General features: G+C 36.3%; 1 protein-coding gene and 1 long non-coding RNA gene across 19 annotated transcripts in view; one reads left to right on the forward strand and one right to left on the reverse strand.

The window, feature by feature from the left end:
• The window catches only part of LOC135167869 (ankyrin-3-like), a 119,196-nt gene that overhangs the window by 21,980 nt on the left and 76,148 nt on the right, over positions 1-21,068 (forward strand). For 17 of the 18 annotated variants that reach the window (XM_064131523.1, XM_064131522.1, XM_064131519.1 and 14 more), the window contains 5 exons: positions 15,294-15,395; positions 18,061-18,193; positions 18,304-18,467; positions 18,543-18,698; positions 19,583-20,404. In XM_064131523.1, coding sequence (XP_063987593.1) covers positions 15,294-15,395; positions 18,061-18,193; positions 18,304-18,467; positions 18,543-18,698; positions 19,583-20,404 — 1,377 coding nt within the window. Of the gene's footprint in view, positions 1-14,901; positions 15,060-15,293; positions 15,396-18,060; positions 18,194-18,303; positions 18,468-18,542; positions 18,699-19,582; positions 20,405-21,068 lie in introns of those variants that run through there. The other variant, XM_064131512.1, reaches the window with a different exon arrangement.
• Positions 2,260-6,293, reverse strand: LOC135167882 (uncharacterized). The gene is made up of 2 exons (XR_010299940.1): positions 5,672-6,293; positions 2,260-5,563 (listed from the first exon to the last, which is right to left on the reverse strand). It is a non-coding gene; the product is annotated as an uncharacterized LOC135167882 (long non-coding RNA).

The following is a 21,068-nucleotide window of genomic DNA, read 5'->3' on the forward strand; positions in this document are numbered from 1 at the left end:
ATCAATTAAATGACATTCGTAACGCAAATTATTGGCGTTTTTCAACCGACGTTAATTATATTTCACCGAAACTTCGAAAAAACAATTTTGTGATTCTATTTTTTTTTACAAAAAAATTCGTGTAAAAAACTGGGAGTGGGCAACCCTGCTAAGACTGACTACTTATTTGAACCAAATATTAATTAATCAACCATTATTGTAAAACTAGAGCATTTAAGTATTCATGGAAAAGGACCACTGATTTTAATATCAGTTAAAACACTCTCACCGATAAAAGTTCTGCATCTTACATGATTGTTAACCCCCGATGCTTTCCTGATTTCGAACCTGATATATATTCCTCATTATTTGATAACGACCGCCTGATATTTCCCCTGAGAATGACCGTTGACCGACTGTGATTGTAACCGAATATGTGAGGGATTCACTCTTCCTGACTGTGATTGCAAATATATTGACTGGAAGATGCGCTAGCGCCTAGCGAGACCCCCAGGGCTTACTCACTCCCAAATTGGGTGATACCACGACTTCCTTTTGACGTCGACTCCAGATGAATTGAGTCATGATTTCGGTCATCGGAAGGGGGACGTGATTTTAGTGACTTTAAGCTGGAGAACCCATGACGTCACGACTTCAAAAGACTTCATTTGGTTTCAGTTTTGCATTCAACGATTACAATTAAAATGAAGTCAGTGAAATCAACAGAAAATGTGATTCGAGATAATAATGACAATTATCGGCATTAAATTCTTTATTGTTAACTTGATAACTGACATGGATTTACATACAGGATATATACAATATAGAATTTAGTGCAAAGCTGAAGGCGCGTCGATTTTGCGATATCTCGAGCGAATTAATCGATTTCCGGAAAAATGTTGGTAGAGAGGATTTTTTTTTGTTCTGCGAAGCGTTTGACATACAATCGATACTTGATTCTACTGACTGAAAGTGATTCCAGTGATTTCAATTGATTCCAGGAATGACTTTAAAGTCCACTTCGTCGATCACGTGATTTCAGTGACTTCGGTTCATTTTAAATTGACTTCAAATTGATCTCTCTATTGAGTGACACCATGACTTCAAGAGTGGATAACTTCTTGCGAGATTTCCTAATTTTGATGATGTCTTATGGTCTCTCGATTGCGTTTCTGGTCGTATTCCAATTTCGAACATCACTTATTTCCCCAAATTTAACCGAAAAGTATGGGTGAACACTTTCCTACGGAAAGTAGAATCACTTTTCGAACTTTTCAGATTTTTTCTAAACCGTTAACAGTTTTCTAAATTTTGAGAAATCGTTTCTTTGTGAGGAAGCTTGAGGGATAGGTCCCGAATAATTTTGGAGCTCGAATGCTATTCGGGGGATGATTTTTTTCATCCAAATTTCAGCCAATAGGATTGTACTCCGGGACAAAATTCTGAGTCATGATATGTTCAGTCTGTTGCATTCGATGGAGGATTATACCAATTGGCCAATTTTTTAGTTTTGATTGTAAGAAATTTTTTGAAAGTTTGTGCTAGTATTGAAATAACTTCATTCACGTAATTCTTTCAATTAAGAATCATTTTCGTATACTGCAGAGTTGATTAACAAAATATCAGTAAAGATTAACACAAACAGAATTGTATTGATTTTAATAAACAATCGTTCCCAGACAACATCCCCCCAGTCCCTAGTATTTTATCGGTCTGACCCTTTTTTTATTCTAGACCCGAAAATGTGTCTCATACCACTTCGAAAAATTCCCTCACATAAAATTTAGAAAATTTGGAAAATTACGAGGGAGATTAAAAAAACTAATCAATAGACAATACAAAATGACGTCGAATGATGCAATTCTATTGGCCGAAAATTGGACGGGAAAATAATTTATATAATTTTGAAAAAACTCCAAGTGTTGTCCTTTGGAAAATCAAAAATTGGTGTTTGATTTGAAAAAGTATTTGTTGGATATTTTGGAAATTGATGGAATGTGGGTAACAGCCGTGACTGTAGCTTCTTAGGTCGGAAATGACACTGCGTTGAGAAAGAAGACAATGAGGTAATCAAAGTTTATGGGGTGACGTATATTCCCCAGTATTTCGTTGCGCGTACACTCAGAGAAAAATTTAGTATATTTAAAAAAATATTGGTTTGAAACTACCAAATGAATTTAATGAATAGTCGCATACACATATGTGATTGCGACTGCTAAATATTTAGTTGAATAAATTTGTTTGAAACAACTAATAGATATTTTTGTATCCTGAGATTATTTTTCTACTTTAAACAAAAAACAGGATAATTTCAGACATAGTTGTTACTAATTCAAGTCAATATTGCAATACTCTACGAAGATAAATGGTTAAAAATAACAAAATGTGTTATAAGAAACAACATATGAAATGCTTAGATGAATAAAATTACTACTAAAGATCAACGAAAAAAATACTTGTTTCAGGAAATATAATTCCCAATTTGAATAATTTTTTGTTCAAATTATACTATTATTATTTATTTTCACATGTATACCCTCTCGGGTTTTTACATTTTGTTCCCTTCCCCTGCGGTGCCATGGGACCGACTTTTTTCCCCAACTGTACTGCATTTGCACAGGAGTAGAGGGAAACCATGGAAAACCTCTACCGTACAGTCGGCCGATAGTGCAGGGACCCAGTGTACCCTTCTAGTCAGTGTGACAGAAGGGTACACTCGTACACTGGGTCCCCACACCCGTGCCTTCTGTGCAGTAATTTTTGAGCGAGCAAACGGTGTTCCCAAGCGGTCACCCATCCAAGTAGTATCCCAGTGAAACGCTGCTTAGCATCAATGATCGCCGGAGCAACACCGCACTCGCCCAACCATTACAGTCGGTTGTTCAAATTATAATATTTATAATTTATATTTTCAATAATCTTTTTGTGTTTTCAGTTTTTGTTTGGTTGTTCGATTAACTTATGCATAGGGAATATAATTAATTTTTGGTTCCATAAATAATTTTTTCAAATTCTTATTTTGCTTTTGTTATTCATTTATTATAAGAAATCAATGAAGCTCGTATAGTGGTTTCATATTGGAATTACACGTCTCGACGAACGTAAAGAATAAACATTCAACTTCATATGCTCCATTCTTACAATAAATTAATGTAGTAGAATTGAATAATTCATTTTTCTGGTTCAATTTTATATAACTGTGTGATTAAGAGTATATTCTTTCACTTTTACTACATATTTGTTAAGAAATGCTAAATTGACGCTAATCTATCAAAATATCAAATTAACGAAATATTTGGTTATTTCAAAAAAATGTTTGAGTGTTTTAAATCTAATTTAGTAAAAACAACCAATTTTGGTCGCAAACAAATAGGTTTAGTACATTTTACTAAATTTTTCTCTCAGTGTAGGCCCCCAAATTCTGTCCATACTGTTCGTATGCGATGAAGTCACTTCCCCATGAAGAGAAACCCAAGGCACCAAGGGACCATTTCCTCCGCGTTTTACCCAAGAAGATGAGTCAGTAAAGCATTCTGTCTAGACAATTATGATCTGTTGGTTTTATATTTAATTTCCGTCGCCATTAAATCAGAATGTTCTTTTGATTTGTAAAAGCTTCATCCACTTACAGTTTTGATATGAAGCTAAAACTAGGGGAGTATTCAACTGACGATTTCGGTTTATGGAATTTTGAAGCGGTTGAGGATTCAAATTTTAAACTCTAAAAATGTAAAATCTCAAAATTAATTCATTGTGGACTACTTTTGAAACAAGACCCATTTTTTATGATCCACCAACTACATTATTTGTAGCAATTCTTTATTTTTCTGCAGAGGCGACCCATCAACATATTCATCAATTTTTATCTTGGGTCTTGTTATGGAATATGGGCAGCAGAAAAATAATTTTCACACAGTGAATTATAATTTAATTATTACTTCATTAAAGAATAGCAAGAGGAAGAAATGTTTTTTCTCTAAAACCTGTCATTCAAAGTCACCACCCACCCTCACCCTTTCTACGTCACAAGTTCCAAAACCTTCACCCCCTCTTCCCCTAGATCTCCAGGCGCGTGAAACTGAGGACTCTTTTAATTTTAAGTTCAGTATTAATTTAGCACTTCAATTAGAATTTCTCAAACAAAATATCAGTTTTATTTCACGAATAAATATGAGTTTATGTATTTTATTTACTGAGAATCCACCATCACGGTCGAGCTGAACACCATCTCCATCACATTCATCATTTTGTTCAATTTTGCTCGCGGATAAAGACAGGAGACAATAGATAAATGGTCAGGGTGGTTGATTAGTTATCAGGAGGGAGTCCAGGATGATGAAGATTCGTGGATCTACTCCTGATTCCAGGAACACTCTTGTTATTAAAAACGTGACTGTCGTGACCTCGTCGTAAAGGCCCTCACTGGATGCTCCATCTGTTGTATAATAAAAACTCAACTGTCGAATGAGTTTAAATGTTTCTTATCTATAAAGGTACTCAAATTGTTACAACTGGAGATGGTAAGAGCGAGATACTATTCAGAGTGGGGTGGATGTTACTCATGTAATGAGTAGTTTGGAACTGAAGTAGATAGGGTCATGATGGGATGTCTTTTGGAGAGGTTTTTGGAAAAATGAAACGACTGGGAGTAGCGCATATTTGGAAATGTATATTATAATCGATAGTACTAGGTTACAAGTATTTGTCTGTTAGTTTAGCTGTTTAAATAATAAGAGAATAAGAAGATATTTCGAAGATTATTAATAATAAGGAATCAGTGGGGTTTCTAATCGCTAAAGAGAGTGAAGAATAAATCTTAAAATATAGTGGTTCTATGAGACAGCAAAGACAGTTTGAAGGGGGAAATTGGAAGAGAAAAATCTGACAATTTTTATAGTGTGATTCTGATAAAAATTACTGTGCTGTCTTGCAATGTCGGCGCACACTGCAGGCCTGAGAAAAATTCAAAGTCTGATGCAACAGGTCACATGACCACGTCCAACGTCGACAATAATCGGCTACATTCGGCCCTCATCGTTAACCAATCATAATGAGTTACCGTACAACTGCTGTTTGTTTGAGTAAAAAAGGCCCAATAAAATGAACTGACCTAGATAGGAATTTTTCAAAGATTTCTACCTATTTTTCATTTAACCTCAGATAAAAAATGATAGACCTTCAAATTTTATAGTGCTGCTTAGTCAATACTATGAAGCCACATATGACTTCAGACTTTTAGAAAGTTTTAGGCAATCTCTTTCGGGATGTGTAATGAGCCTCTCGGCCATTTTGCACGCTGCTCTAGGAGGCCACTCAGCCGATAGGTGTCAGTATCTGTGCCCTGGGCGTAAATTCGTAGAGTCCATTGATTCCGTCCCTATTAACGTAAATTTCCTTAACGCATGTGGTCCTGAAGACATCCCAGCGGAACTCCTCCAGCCCACTGGATCTTGTGGTTAGGTGGTGAGGGTCTTCTTCCATCATCCTGCATCTTGGGCATCAATGCTTGCTCCCCTTACCTATTTGTTCTAAATGATCAACAAGGTGCCCAGTGATGAGCCCCACCAAGGGGTGGAGCTTCGTCCTGTTCAGGCCGACCAGAGGCCTCATATGATTAATTACAAAAGTTGCGGTATTGATAGTAATTTTTAGGTATGATTAAAACACACAGCACTATTCTAGGATACTGCACCTCAGTTCTAGTGCGCGGGACAGTAATTTATTCTGGACATTTCTCTCAGTGTAGGAACTCAACTGATGAGTGACGGGTTCGATGGTGGGATTGGGAAGTGTCTACGACTTGAATTCCGTTTTAACGTTCTCTGTTTCATCTCTTCTCAATTGGACGCGCAAACGTGTCGTAGAGCTGGTTCGCTGCACTCCCTCGGTCACGCTCCAGAGCAAAACTCACCAACTTTTATTCGTTGTGTTTCCTTTTACCTTTCTTCAAGCCATTATCTTTGTCTTCCTTCTCACATTGTTCATCACCCTTTTATCCTCCCTGTTCTCAACCTGATGCGCATACTTCTCTTCCGTGATGGTATACAATAGGCGCGGTATTACGTGACACATGACGCTCTCAATCGTGAGGGACAGATATGCAAATTAAATAAGTCAGGGGTTTTTAAGTTTATCCGGTCAGTTGGTCTGAGGGAGCGAGGGAACGCGAATAGTTTGTTGTTTATTTTTGGGTAACACTTCATTCGTGATGTCAGAGATAATTCCGCCGGCCGCATCGTTTATAATGTGGTCAAGGACAATTGACATACTTTTCACAATTGCCATTTATTTACGAGACAAGATGCTGTCATACTCGGCAGTACACTACCTTCTGTGAGTCATAAAAATCACGGTGGAAGTTGGACTGCAGTGAAGGACTGAATTCATTTTTCAAACTGACGCTAAGGAAATTATTAATGTTAAATCATCATTCATTGAACATTCTTTTTATGGCTCTAATAGACAATGGCCTTTATCAACGTGATTCATCTTGTTCATTTAGTAGCATAGTAGCGTTATTTAAGGTCATGGTGATGATTTCGCACCTATTCGCGAGCTATTGCGACACTGTTACAATATTACGCGGAAATTTCCAGTGAAGAAATCAGAAATTTATTGGTTTTATCGCAAGTCAGGTCAATAAATAAATGACACCTTCATGCAGGAGCATTTGGACTATATTTTATATGATGTATTCACCCTTTGGGAGGTCTCGCCGAACTGGACAAGTGACGTCACAGTCACAAAGATGATAACATCGACACTATGGTTTCTATTTTTCCGATTTAATTATTTGTTTATATCATCTAGTAAGCAGTCTCTTCGAGAAAACTTACCTCATAGTATAATAAATTTAATTCATATGGGTCTGTAATAAGATTGAATTGTTTTTGGTCTTCACTGAGAGACAAATATAATTTTGCCAATGTGTATTGTCTGGTCATTTTTCTCTGAACGATGCGTCAAACTTTTTGGATATTATTTATTTCTCTTTACGTGTAGGAATGAGACTACCAATTAAATCTCCTAATACTCTTTCTTAACGAATTAGTTCGTTGAGAGTTATTGGTTTGTGTGGGCAAAAATTAAACGTCTGTCCATAGTTGTGTTCAGTCCATGTCAGTATTTTATAGTTTGTCTTCGAACAGTACCGAAATATTTAGAATAGTTTTAATAAACAGAACCAGAGAAGGAACAGAAAGGAATGAATAATCCAGGGCCTTTTGTAAAATGGGTCTACAGTGTGAAAACTTTGGTCACTAAGAGTCAGTTGATCTGGACACATGACAGGAGACAGATATACCTTCTGCGTGCGATAAATAAAGAATTAAAGTTCGTAGTCAAATCGTTTTGACATTATTTAGATAATCCCTGTCCATAATCCAATAGTGTTTATCAAATGAACAAGTAATTTTCAATTGTCATAGTCTATGAGGCCCTGGAAATCCTTGAAAACATTACAAATTGAATTGAATCTGATTTTCGTTTTTGTAACCGTAATATCTCAGTCAAGCCAACTCCGCAAACTTGTTTAAACAATCCAGCAGTTTAAATGCGGACATTTTATTGCAAATGGTTGTATAGCCCAGTGGCCTGATGGAATAGATGTGCCTATTGGCTGTGGTGACCTAGTGTACGTGAGCAAAGCTCCAACGACCGGGCACCTACCACCCCAGTCATTCACATACTTTAATCGTTTTAGTCTTATTCAAAATGCCAACAACATTGCCACCATCGCTCACCGGGGCAGACACAAAACGAATAACAGATTCTCTCTGAATGTCAACGACTTTGGTAGAACTATATTGGAGATGGAATAATTTTAAATAATTCAAACTTGCGAATAAGGGTATTAATAGTATATATTCATGCCACTGTGACGGAGGGCGGGGGTAACCAGTGTGAAGTTGGCGGACCGAGACGAAGCCGAGGGCTGCCAATCACACGAATTAAAACACCCCGTCGCATGTGTATCCGAACTATTATTTTTGCTAGTGATGTTACGTTCAGGGAGTGGTGAACTTTGTTATTTTTCGTGTACCAGTAGACGAAAAGGCACTTTTCGCACGCTCAGAAAAGCACATGGGCTACGGTTCGTTTCACTGGAGGGACTAACTAAAATGACAAGAGGGATACAACATCCTGGACCTAATGGCCCACTTATGGAGCTCTGTTTAGATTTACGAAAACAGAGCATCGAAATCATACCCCAAACGTCTTAAAATTCCAATCCATAAAAATGTTTTTCTGAACTCAAGTGGAAACACGAGAATAAAAGAAATATAAATTTTACAAAGATTTATACTATTCAATTGAAAATTTATTTTTGAGAAACATTCAGAAATGTAAACTTCAGTAAACGAAGAACTCCAAAGCATTTTTTTATATATTAAATAAATATTGGCATTGACATTGGTAGATATTGGTGACTGCATGAGATGCGTTCATACGGAGGTAAATATTCATTAAAAATTGCGTATCTTTACCGTAATTTTGGGCAGAAGTGCGAATGTAGGAAATTTTAAGGTACTCAAAAAAATGACGATACTATCAGGTAAAATTTACCAGTCGATTCCGTAATCGGTGAGCGAATTCCGAATTTGATTTTTTTGTCACTCAGATGGGTTTCAGGCAATTAAGCTACCGAACAGAATTTCCTTGGAAATTTTGCGAATATATGAGCCTACTAATGTATTTCCGGCGGAAATTAGTAAAATATCCTGTGTTTTTTTATCTTTCAACCTATTTCACGTTGAACATTTCCCCTGACAGATAGATCAATAAAGTGGGTGTCCGAAATGTACTTCGAAATTGAATCAGTTTGGCAGAATTCCTCTTGACAATATTGACCAATTCATCCGTGATAATGTGCCACAGGACACGATACAAATTAAGGACAATTCATTTAGAGCATTTACCAAACATTCTCGAATGTTTATTATTATTCGCTTAGAAATTACTGCATTGGAAGGGTAAAGTCAGAATAAAATTTTTCTAATAAACTTTTCCATTCGGTAGAATAAACTTCTTCTTGACTGGAATTACAATAAATTATCATAAATTAATTTTTAGTTAGCTTTAGTATACATAGACATGAGGTAAAAATGGCTCATGAGACAATTTTATACAATGGCAGGGTAATTAATAAAAAAACAAATTATGTTCCTGTCTTTGAAACTCGCAAATGACATTTTCATCATACAAAACCACTAGACAAAAATCCAGTGAAAATTACCGTAGCATTTGGTAATCGTGTTGTGCTTTGGTCGTTTGGAGAAAATGACCGTAATTATTAATGAATGATAGGGTAGAACATGAACAAATAAATATTTGTTAATAGTTAACGAATGGCTTACGTGAATTACGGAAGTCAAGTCAAACAAGGTTTATCAAATATACATTAATTAACCCCATGAAGACGGCGTTTGGTGAGTTTAACCCCAAATCACCTAAAATATCGACACGTTTTACCATATCATGTAATATTTCTGAGGTGATAAAAGTACAAATAATAAAAAACAATTCATTAGTCTCCACACCCTGAGTGGGCTAAATTTGTCAAGGCTTATATTTTTGGAGATGTTCAATTTCGAAATGAGACACGCAGACATAAATGAACTATTAGCGATTGAATTTTTGGTGCAACAAAATAAATCCTAACCGACAATTAAAATTCATTCGTTTAAAATAACTAATCCATTTTATCATTGAAGTATTTAGTAAAATTTGTCAACTGTTTAGTAACAATCATCCAGCCGTTCGAGAAAAATTAACCAATTGCCGGGTCAATTTCCGAAACGGTTAAATAACTTTTATGAAACAGTTGGAAAATTTTACCTAGTGGTGCGGTAATTATTCGCCAAAATATCACGATTACCAAACGGTACAGTAATTTCTCCTGAATTTTTCTCTCTGTACGCTAATAACTCATAATATAGAAGTAATGATTATTATTTATAACAATTCCATTGTATCCATCACTAAAAATACTGTTTAAATACAAAAAAAGTTTCTTTAATATTATCATTTATACAACAATTTGGTTGTATCAATCGTTAAAAATACTGTTTAAATATAAATAAACAAATGTTGTTACAAAAAAAAAAAAGTTTGTCGGCTCATATGCAAATGACGTCGAGTTGAAAACCCGACGAGATAGAATAATGCGATCGACTGTTTAGAAGTCTCGATTGTCATCGCAACATTCCTCAACCGGGTCGAAGTCATATAAAATAACTATAAAAAACTAGTCTTATTATTCAGCGGGTATTGTTTGTTGCCATAAGTTGTAAAATACGGTGGTCTGACAGTAGTATTCACTGTTGGCAACTTCCTGTTCCACATTAGCTCCCATAAAAGCACCGGCCTCTGATGAAAATAGGAGAGCAGTATGTGCAAATCTTAGCGCATAATATACACACGCTATGTATTCGTCGTGCACATAACTGCGCAAACTCATCGCTCGGAGTTCCCTCACCCCTTGACGTCACACCAGACATCCTGACGCCGACGATTCCTCGTCACGTATCTCAATTTCACCCCCGAGTCTTTTAGTTAAAAGCCCACTACTCAATTTCTCGACTCTTTACGTACATCTAAGAACCCTTTTTATTTCACGCACCGTAAACTCGCATAAATTATGGAAGAAAAATCGTGATGAGTGTTAGTTGTTAAGTACTAATAGCTTAAACGATCTTAAGGAGGAGGAATCACTTGAAGAAATGAGGAATTTTATGTTCTGCAGAACATCACCCGCGTGGAAGGAAAAAACATGGGGAAAGATTTTTTTTTTATTCGTTATTTCCTGTGATGTTACAAAATGTCTTCTTCCTTTTGCAACGACTCCTGCCTGTCTCTAGCCTGTGCCTTTTTTGCCTCCTTGCATCCCCTTCCCTTGGGGTGCCATGGGATCGGCTTTTTCCCCAATTGTACTGCATTTACACAAGAGTTGAGGGAAACCAGGGAAAACCCCTACCGTACAGTCGGCCAGTAGTGTATGAAACTGACGACTTTGGAAAAAGGCGTTATAAGACATTCATTTAATTGATAGAATTTCTTATGACATTTTTTATTATGAATTTTTATCATGAAATTTATCACAACCTTAGAAACAATGACTGAAAATGAATAATGATGTAGTCATTTTTGGCTATTGATTAGTATTTGACGAATATCTCGAAATCTACGGACCATACAAAAATTATTATTATTATCTTTTTTGTGGAGCGAATTGAGTCCTGCAACAAAGGTCATTACTAAAAATTCGCTATCTCTCTTAGAATCGATGATTTCGCTGAAAAACTCGACTCAGACATAATTCGACTTATCGCGTTTTCCCACCTCTTCACTGACTTTTGTTCATTTCAATTTTAAATTATTTATATCTCGACAAAATATTCCGAGAAACAAGTGCTATGTTCTGACATCATCTAAATATCATCTCGCAGCTGTGATCGTGAATTTGTGACATTTTTCCACCATTCGCATTATAAATTCATAAATAAAAAGTGAAAACAGTTGCAAATTAAGCACAAAATAACATCTTATACAACCGATTTACGTCTTACTCATCTTGAGGTATCTCATGTCGTTGTTTTTTTTTTCATATTGAAGTGGCTTACCAGACATGAAATATCGTGAGACTAACACGTTCATGAATATTATATATAGAACAATCTGTTAAATGTCAGCATATACGGAACCGAGATATCGGTGATGTAAGACAGTAGACAAGGTCGCTGATTGTATCATTGCATTTCCATAATCATAACAAAGTGGAGGCTCCGTCGATATATCTCCACTTGCAGTGTTGATGAATAACACGTTACCCACGTAGTTTTTTAAAACATCATCTCTTTGAATTACATCACTGATAATTTTATGAGTTTTTATTCCCAAACGATTTCCGTTATTTGCCGATCGAATTCCGCTGATATCACCGTCTGCACAGACGTGTCTGTTGTCATCTTGCACCGGCTATAGTCAAATAACTATCGTCTGTTCTCATTTTATGAATGAACTTGTTTCCAGAGGATTTTATTCGGTAAATATTGAATTACTCGAAGTTGTTACTACGGGGAACGATAAAGAGATTGAATGAGTGAGATAATTACAGTTTTACGTTCGCAGTTTATTTCAGATAATTTTGCATTATAATTATGCTGTGCGTTATTAAAAATCGTAGACGAAAAGAAATCTTAAATAAAAATTAGTCCTCCAGGGGGCGAAATTAGAGTTAATTTTATCAGAAAAATAAGCCCCCCAAGTCTAATTTTTCCCACAAAAATTGAACAAAAAAGTGGTTGATTGTCATTTCGCCCCACGTTTGGCCCTCTAAAGGTCTAATCTTTAGTCAAAATTTCATTCCGTGTACCAGGAATAAAAAAAATGGGGGTATTTTATAAACCGCTCCGCGAAGACCAAAAACAAAAAACATATCGTGAGTGGTTACCAAAGGATTCTCTTAATCCTTTCTCGCAATAAACACAGAGACAAATATTTAGGAAAAGTTTACGGAATTGACTAGAAATTTTTTATGGAAAAACGGATTCAGAGAATGAAAAGTACATCAACCGATACCTTGAAGTTCCATTAAGAACAATTTAAAACGTCTATACTCACTCTTAACAGTAAAATTTATAATGAATTATAATGAGTTAAGAATTTGGCTGGAATCGTATTTCGAGCTCAAATTTTTTGTACCAATTCGAAATGTTATAGTACAGAATGTCTAGCTAATTAGTAAAAAAAATTTAACAGCTGCTTTTGGTGTACCGTATGCCAAAGCATCAGCTGATCGTTCCGCCGAGTCGGAAACGGAATAACCCTGAGTCACGTGATGCACGCCATGCCCAATGAATTCAGCAGGATCACGTGACTCAGGCCCATTCCATTCCCTACTCGGTGGAACGATCAGCTGATGCTTGAGCTTACGGTACGCCAAAAAGGGTTGTTAATTTTTTTTATTAATTAACTACACATTTTTTGTTGGAATATTTGGACTTCGTGGGATAAAAAATTTTAGAATCTGCAAGATACTATTATTTCCTGCGCAATTATATGTTGCACTACTCCGATTGTTTTTAATTAGTTATAAATTTTGCTGATAGAAGTGAGTATGTACGTTTTAAAGTTCTCCTCATTGAATTTCAATCTATCGATTGATATCCTTTTCAACCCTTAAATTCTCACTTCGTATAAAGACAATTTGTTGATTGAGAATGACTGGATTATTAATTGCGGATGAAAATATCAATCGACCTCGTTTCATTTACATTCCATCATTCCTTGAAGATTTAAACTATTTATTTATTCCAAGTATACCCTACTCGGGCTGTTACATTGTATGCGGCATAATGGGGCGACTTCCTCTTCAACTGTGTCGCGGTTACCCCAGGAGCTGTGCGCCACGTACAGTCCCTTCTGGTGACCAAGGAAAACCATGGAAAACCCTGGAAAACCCTGGCCAATCTACTCAGCTTCATCGAGTAATAATATTTCTTGATGTTTTTGGCTTCCGGATGGATTCAGCATTTTCCAAATGAGGTTCGCTTCATATCCTCTGTCCCTGTTGAGGTTGTTAGGGTTTTTATGGATCGCCAAACCCTCTCGGCATTTCTAATTACCTTTGAGATGTGGTCAACATTTGGGGGTGACCGTACTGGATAGTATGCCCAGTGTTCAGCCAGGGCAGACTGTTCTACGTGACCGTATTTGAAGCACCTCCAATACTGTTCCTTGATCAGTGTATTGATCTTGCCCCTGGTTTCTCCAATGTACACTTTCCTGCATGAACAAGGGATGTCGTACACTCCTGGTGTGCTCAGAGGTGGTCTTGGATCCTTTGTACTCGGCATCACCTGTCCGATCCTCTTTGGAGGCTAGAAGATCGTTCGAATGTTATATTTACCAGGTGATGTGTCATGTGTCACGTGATAACTCATGCCCATGAGAGCCTCAGAACTAATGTTTCCTGAGGATTCTTGGCATCTAGACTTCTCTTCGACGGTTTCCGAAAGATTAAAAATTTCTGTGCCCTAAGCCGGACTCGAACCCGCGTCTCTCGGGTCTCGCATCCATTGTCAAAAACATCTCTCGACATTTTCCTTGTAACTTCACTCCAATCACTCATTTTCAACTTCAAGTATTGGCATAAATCTTCGAACAGTCGTATTTTACTTGAAATGATTATGATGGTGTGTCAAGATGTTGTGTATCAGGTCATGTGAATAAATGTCTGTTTGTTATACATGCGCATTCAGGAGAGTCCAAAAATAAAGTTCAAAAGATTATATACAACTTCTTTTCCAAATAAACTCCCTCGTTAAAATTTATCTCGAGATAGTGGCATTTTCCTTGATCCACTTAATGGTTAAGGCATGACGGCTTTAATATATTCAGAGGTCCCAACTTGTTTTCATCCATCTCTCTCTTTCTCTCGCTTTCCCTGGGCAATCCTTGTCCGTTGGATTCACCTGTCACTGATATTCTTGCGTAATTTTCCGCCACGTATTTTCCTTACTTGAGTATCGAAGTAAAAATAGAGATTACGTAGGTGAATTGCAGAGTATTATTGGGTGCTCCGTAATCTTTACGTTCAAGTGCAGGAACCAGCCAGAAGAGACCTTGAGCTTATCGTATTCGAAAGTACCGGTTTTCTATAATTTATAATTTATTATCGAAAAAAAAATTGACATTTCACGGACAGTAGACAGGTCATCTTCACCAGAGCGACATTAAATTCAATGACGAGATTGAAAAACCATTAAATTCGAGATTTTGCGGATGATTTTTTGTCTCAGATTTTCGAGTAATAAAATTCGTACATTCGATTTTATCTTGTAATGACTTTTACGATTTTACAGGTCATATGTCGATAATTTTTATTGCGCGCTGGTGTTATAGCGAAGTATAAAAAAGAGTCATTTATGTTACTAGCGTATATAACCCGAGCTTTTTGGGCTTCTGGATGGAATTGTTTATTTCAGGACGAATGCAACGAAATGTTCGCCCACTACTATTATTAATAATAATTTTTTTAACTGTAAGGCGACATGAATGAACAGAAAACTATTTTTGTGGTGAGATTCGATTAGATTGTCACTCTCACATTGACCTAATTTCTGTTCTTTTCCATAAAATAATTAAAGTGAAATGGTCGAGTTCGTGTTAATTAGGATTTAAGAGTAAAACTGGCAATGGAGTTCGAATTTTATAAATATGACAGAAACTCTACAGGAAATGTCAGGCAAAAAATTAGAAATGTTGATATTAAATTGCAATAATAATTGGAGATTATTTCTTTGATGTTCCAGAGCGATCCGAGCACAGCTTTTCTTCGAGCTGCACGAGCTGGACAACTGGAGAAAGTTTTAGAATTCTTGGAGTCTGGAGTAGACATTAACGCTTCAAACGCTGTGAGTACAGAATTAATAATTTATCTGGCCAGTGGTAAAATGATTCAAGTTAACATAACTGTTAATCGGCTAATAATGTCGGTGATTGATGATGATAGAAGACATGATGAAGAGAGTTATTTTGGATGAAATCGTATATTCCACTGAAAATATTTGATGTTTTTATCGGGACATTCAAAATTTATGGTGTGCTTTTAGTTCGATGTGCACAGAAGCTTTTTATTTTCCCTTTGCACTTGAAATGTTCCATTGTTTCCGTAATATTGATCATGAACGTTCTATTCTGTGCTGAAAATATAAAGCGATTATTTTTCCCGTATTGTGAAGCCACAATATTGAAATTCCACCGCATGAAAAAACATTCAAGGATTGATCACTTTGTCGCATGGAATGTGACTTTATTGAAGATTTAAAACATCCTCAAAGGCAGGACATACACAAACAATTTAATGCAAAAACAAGGGAATTTATTCAATATCCACTGTATTTGTGTGACATAAAATAATAATTTCTAATAAGTTATTTTGATCTCCATTGTTAATAATTCTAAGTAGTATAAATTTGCACAAAAATTTGGCCCACGTTGCTATGAAATAATTTCTGAAACTAGTTCCTCCTTTATTCAGTAAAAATATTCGCATGTAATACCACAAGAGCTCCGAAATTATCGGATATTTCCCGATAGGTTCGTTGCAAACAAATGAACGTGTCAAGTTTTCCAGTTTAAAAATCACGAGCGCGAAGCGCGAGTGATTTTTCTGGAAAACTTGACGAGCTTATTTGTTTGCAGGGAACCTTGAGGGAAATATCAGATAATTTCGAAGTTCGAGTGGTATTCGGGGGATTATTTTTTGCATCCAAATGTTGGCCGATAGAATTGCACCATGAGACATAATTTTCAACGAATTGCCATTTAATCTGTCAGATACAATTGAGGGTTACTTCAACATTTGTTTTTTTTTATATATATCAACATGCAAAATTTCCAGTGAAATTTCCAAGAATATCCGCTGAAATACCGTGTTGACTATACAAAATAACGTCGAATGGTGCAATCCTATTGGCCAAGATTTGGATGGGAAAAATAATCGCTGATATTCGAGGTAGGCTATACAAAATATCAACAAATGGTGCAATTCTATTGGCTGAAATTTGGGTGGGAAAAATAATCACATATAATACCACAAGTGGTTCAAAATTATCGAATATTTCCCGATAGATTCGTTGCAAACAAATGAAGGAGTCAAGTTTTTCAGGCTAAAACTTGACGAATCCAATTTATTGTAAATAGTTGACCAATCTTCAGGAATGTTTACATATAGCACCTCCATTTAGAGATGTTTTATTCAATTAATGAAATCCATAATAATATGCTAGAAACCGTCGCTTCTGTATTCATATTTTCTTTCATTTTATGTCACGAATGTCTCGAAGATTCAATTAATCGAAACACAGCTGAATTATTTTTGAAATATACAGAGAAGTTATGAAAATCCCTCCTATAATCCTCTTGAACCCCTTAGTACTGAGTTAACGATCGACTTTGTGGGATTAAATTTTTTGTTTCTATTGATAAACTGAGGAATTAAATGTGTAAATTATGAAAATCAATTTGAATTCATACACTCCATTAAATTGAGGAAACATCAATGAACGTCATTCGAAAATGTGATTGGAATTTTCCAGAAAATTTCTGATAATCTTCCGTAGACTCTCTTGAAATGCTCAATAAAAAAATCCGATTGGAAAAGTCAATGGAATTCCAGTTTTTTTATGAGTTATTCGCTGTAGATTCTTTTTATTGAATTCCCTCAATTCAAGCTCTCCAATATTTGTTTTTCTTGTCAAGAAAATGGGAAAGAAATTTAACATTTGTATTGAGCAAATTATATAGAATATTTCCTATTGACCAGTTGAATCAGCCAAAAACTAATAGAAAGCCCCGCAGAAACCGACTGGAGTTTTCTAGCGAATTGACTAGATTTTTTATTAAATTTTGCCATTCGTTGGAATATCTATATTTTCAATTTTTACCTCGGCTGGCTATTTATATATTAAAATTCTTCAATATTATAACTCTTTAGAGATACTCATTAAAGTTGATAAGTAATCGACTCAGTAAAATAAAATTTTCCGGTTTATGATGAATAAAATCGTTAATAATATGTAACTGTAAATTTTCCATTAAGCAAATAATTAGAATTTGTAACAGGAATATTCCACAAACTAAATAATCCCGAATTTTCCTAAACCTTTCATTATTATTCAGTAACAATTAAAGAAAAAATTGTAAAATTTACGTGGCTAATAATCATATTAGTATCCAATTATTTCGGTTGCTCGTAGATTCCATTTCGAAATGTAATTTTTACGTAATTGTCTATTGATGTTTCCCTTAATGAACCAATTCTTTCACATGAATATGGTTATCCTTCATTATTATATATGAATTTGGACGAGAGTCCGAATCCTGATCGATTTTTGACCGACTCCACGGCTTCTGTCAATGAGAAAAATTTCTTTAAACTTCATAACACGTGTGACACGTTTAAAAATTCGTGTTTCCCCTGGATGTTCATCATCGAATTACCTACTGCTGCTGCTTTATTATATTTATATTGATGTGCATTGTTCACGGATTCTATTGTTACATTTCTCTCCACAGAATGGCTTGAATGCTCTCCACTTGGCAGCCAAGGACGGCCACTTGGAGATAGTGCGAGAGCTCTTGACACGTGGTGCGACAGTCGACGCAGCCACCAAGAAAGGAAACACCGCCCTACACATTGCTTCTCTCGGTAAAATGCCACAATATCTATCACCATCTCTCCGCTAAATGTCATTAATATAATCCCTTAAAAGCCATTGATTCCCTCTTATTGATCATAATTTATGTATCCTCCCACAGCTGGACAAGAGGAAGTTGTACAACTGCTCGTTCAAAAAGGCGCCTCTGTCAATGCACAATCCCAGAATGGTTTCACCCCTTTGTACATGGCAGCCCAGGAAAATCACGACTCTGTTGTTAAATTCCTACTCAGTAAAGGAGCCAATCAGACACTCGCCACTGAGGTAAATTCTAACTGTTCTCCAACTCGTACACTCAATCGAGTGACACTTTAATTAAAAGAAAATTTCTGTTCACAGGATGGTTTTACTCCTCTTGCTGTTGCCATGCAGCAGGGCCATGACAAGGTCGTTGCCGTCCTGTTGGAGAGTGACACCAGGGGAAAAGTTCGTTTACCCGCACTTCATATCGCCGCTAAGAAAGATGACTGCAAGGCTGCGGCATTACTACTACAAGTAGGAAATACATTTTTGTTACGTGAACATCCACCAATGTTCAAAGAGTAACGGACCGCGAGGGTTTCCTTAAAGTTTTTTAAATAAATTTTCTGCTCAAAGTCATTAATGTTTTTCAAACCTAAAGCATATTTTTCTTCGTCATCATTCCCGGGGATTAATGTGCTTCGTGTTGTAATAATATCGGCAATTTTTTCCTAGAATTTTTTTAAATAAAAAGGTCGTACCTTTTAAAGTAGTTTTACCCTATGTATAGTTAGACGTAGCACGACTCCACCGTGAGATTAAAAAAAATAAACCTGGTCAGTATTATGTAAATTAAATTTCGGAAAACGCTGATATTTTTCCAAATTTTTTTTATATAAATGCGGAAGAGGACTGGTTTACAATATGAAGTATCATTTGTCATAAGGATAAAAACTAGAACTTTATATTTTATTAAACACTGATTTAGAGTCTGATTTTTACATATACTTTCTGAGGAGAATCGAAGCAATAACTAAATGGAGAGAATCCTTGCCTTTTTTATCGTCTACTTTCATTTTCAAAAATGATCAATAATTTGTTCATATGTTATAAGGGTGGAGCGGCTTTAAGGTTTAATTTTCATTCATCTGTGTGGAATGAAAGGGGAGAAATTATTTATCAAATATGAATTTACATAAAATTAAGATTTTTTTCGATTAATATTCAAGATTTTGCCATCTTGTTTAATTCAAGATTTTGCCATGTTGTTAAGAATAGCAGAATAAATAGAAAAATGAATGAAAAATATTTTTAAACGTTATATTGATTTTCAAAAAGAGGACGACGTCAATTTAAATGTATGTCACACACGATTCTTCAATTCACGAGAGACGTAATTGACATTCTATAAATTCCAGAACGACCATAATCCCGACGTGACATCGAAGAGTGGTTTTACCCCCCTTCACATTGCTGCCCATTACGGAAATGATCGAATTGCCTCACTGCTGTACGAAAAAGGGGCCGATGTTAACTTCGCTGCGAAGCACAACATAACTCCAATGCACGTTGCAGCAAAATGGGGAAAAATAAAAATGGTGAATTTATTAATGAGTAAAGGCGCTAACATCTCAGCAAAGACTCGAGACGGCCTGACACCTCTTCATTGTGCGGCACGAGCTGGTCACCACGAAGTTGTTGACATTCTGATTGAAAAGGGTGCTCCAATAGGATCGAAAACAAAGAATGGTTTAGCCCCTCTGCACATGGCGTCCCAGGGTGATCACGTAGATGCTGCCAGGATTTTACTCTATCATCGGGCACCTGTCGACGAAGTAACTGTAGATTATCTAACAGCTCTTCACGTTGCGGCCCATTGTGGTCACGTACGTGTTGCAAAACTTCTTCTCGACCGCAATGCAGATCCAAATGCCAGAGCACTGAACGGCTTCACGCCACTCCACATCGCGTGCAAAAAAAATCGTATTAAAGTTGTGGAATTGCTGCTTAAGCACAAAGCTAGTATCGAAGCAACGACTGAGTCCGGCCTTACGCCCCTTCATGTCGCTAGTTTTATGGGTTGTATGAATATTGTTATATATTTATTGCAAAACGAAGCTAGTCCGGATATACCCACCGTCAGAGGTGAGACACCACTTCATCTTGCCGCAAGAGCTAATCAAACGGATATCATCAGGATATTGTTGAGAAATGGAGCGCAAGTTGATGCCAGAGCCAGGGTAAATATTATTTTCTCTTCCATTTTTTAAGGATAATAGGGCGTGCTGGGAGCGTAAGAAAACTCGTATTGTTTGATTTATATTGGAGAAGGTGTGTGGGAAGTGCCAGACGAATTCCGGAAAAAATAGACCAAAGTAAGTCCTCCAAGTTGGGGAGTTTTAACACGTTTTCGGTCTGTGGGCTATTTTCTCCTGGTCTATTTTTACCGCCCACCAATTGATTTAAACCGATAAAAAATTTCTCAGGAGCATCGGTAAACGCATTCCTGCAGTCCCGTTAGCAATTAAAATCCGCTAATTGAGAGAATTTCAATATCAATAGTTTAGTTTATTGCAAGTAATTTTTTTCCCGCTGTCAGTGACTTAACTCGAAATCGGTCCACAATTAGAGAGATAAGTTGACTGATCTTTCGAGGTATATTCACTTGAACCAGTTCATAAAAATGCAGGTTTGGAAAGGAAAACGCGTAAACACGCAGCGTCCACTGGTTTTTGTTATTTTTCGTAAATTTATTTAAGACTCGCATCGGGACGGAGGCCAAACTGCTGGAGCTATTGAGACAGAGTGGAGCTCCGAGATGTGAAGTGATTCCATCAAATGAATAGCACTTCCTTCCACGAGTTCCACTATCTTCAATTTGTTTTCATTTAAACCACTATCTTT

The sequence above is a fragment of the Diachasmimorpha longicaudata genome, chromosome 12 (genome assembly GCF_034640455.1).
Source record: "Diachasmimorpha longicaudata isolate KC_UGA_2023 chromosome 12, iyDiaLong2, whole genome shotgun sequence".
NCBI lineage: Eukaryota > Metazoa > Arthropoda > Insecta > Hymenoptera > Braconidae > Diachasmimorpha > Diachasmimorpha longicaudata.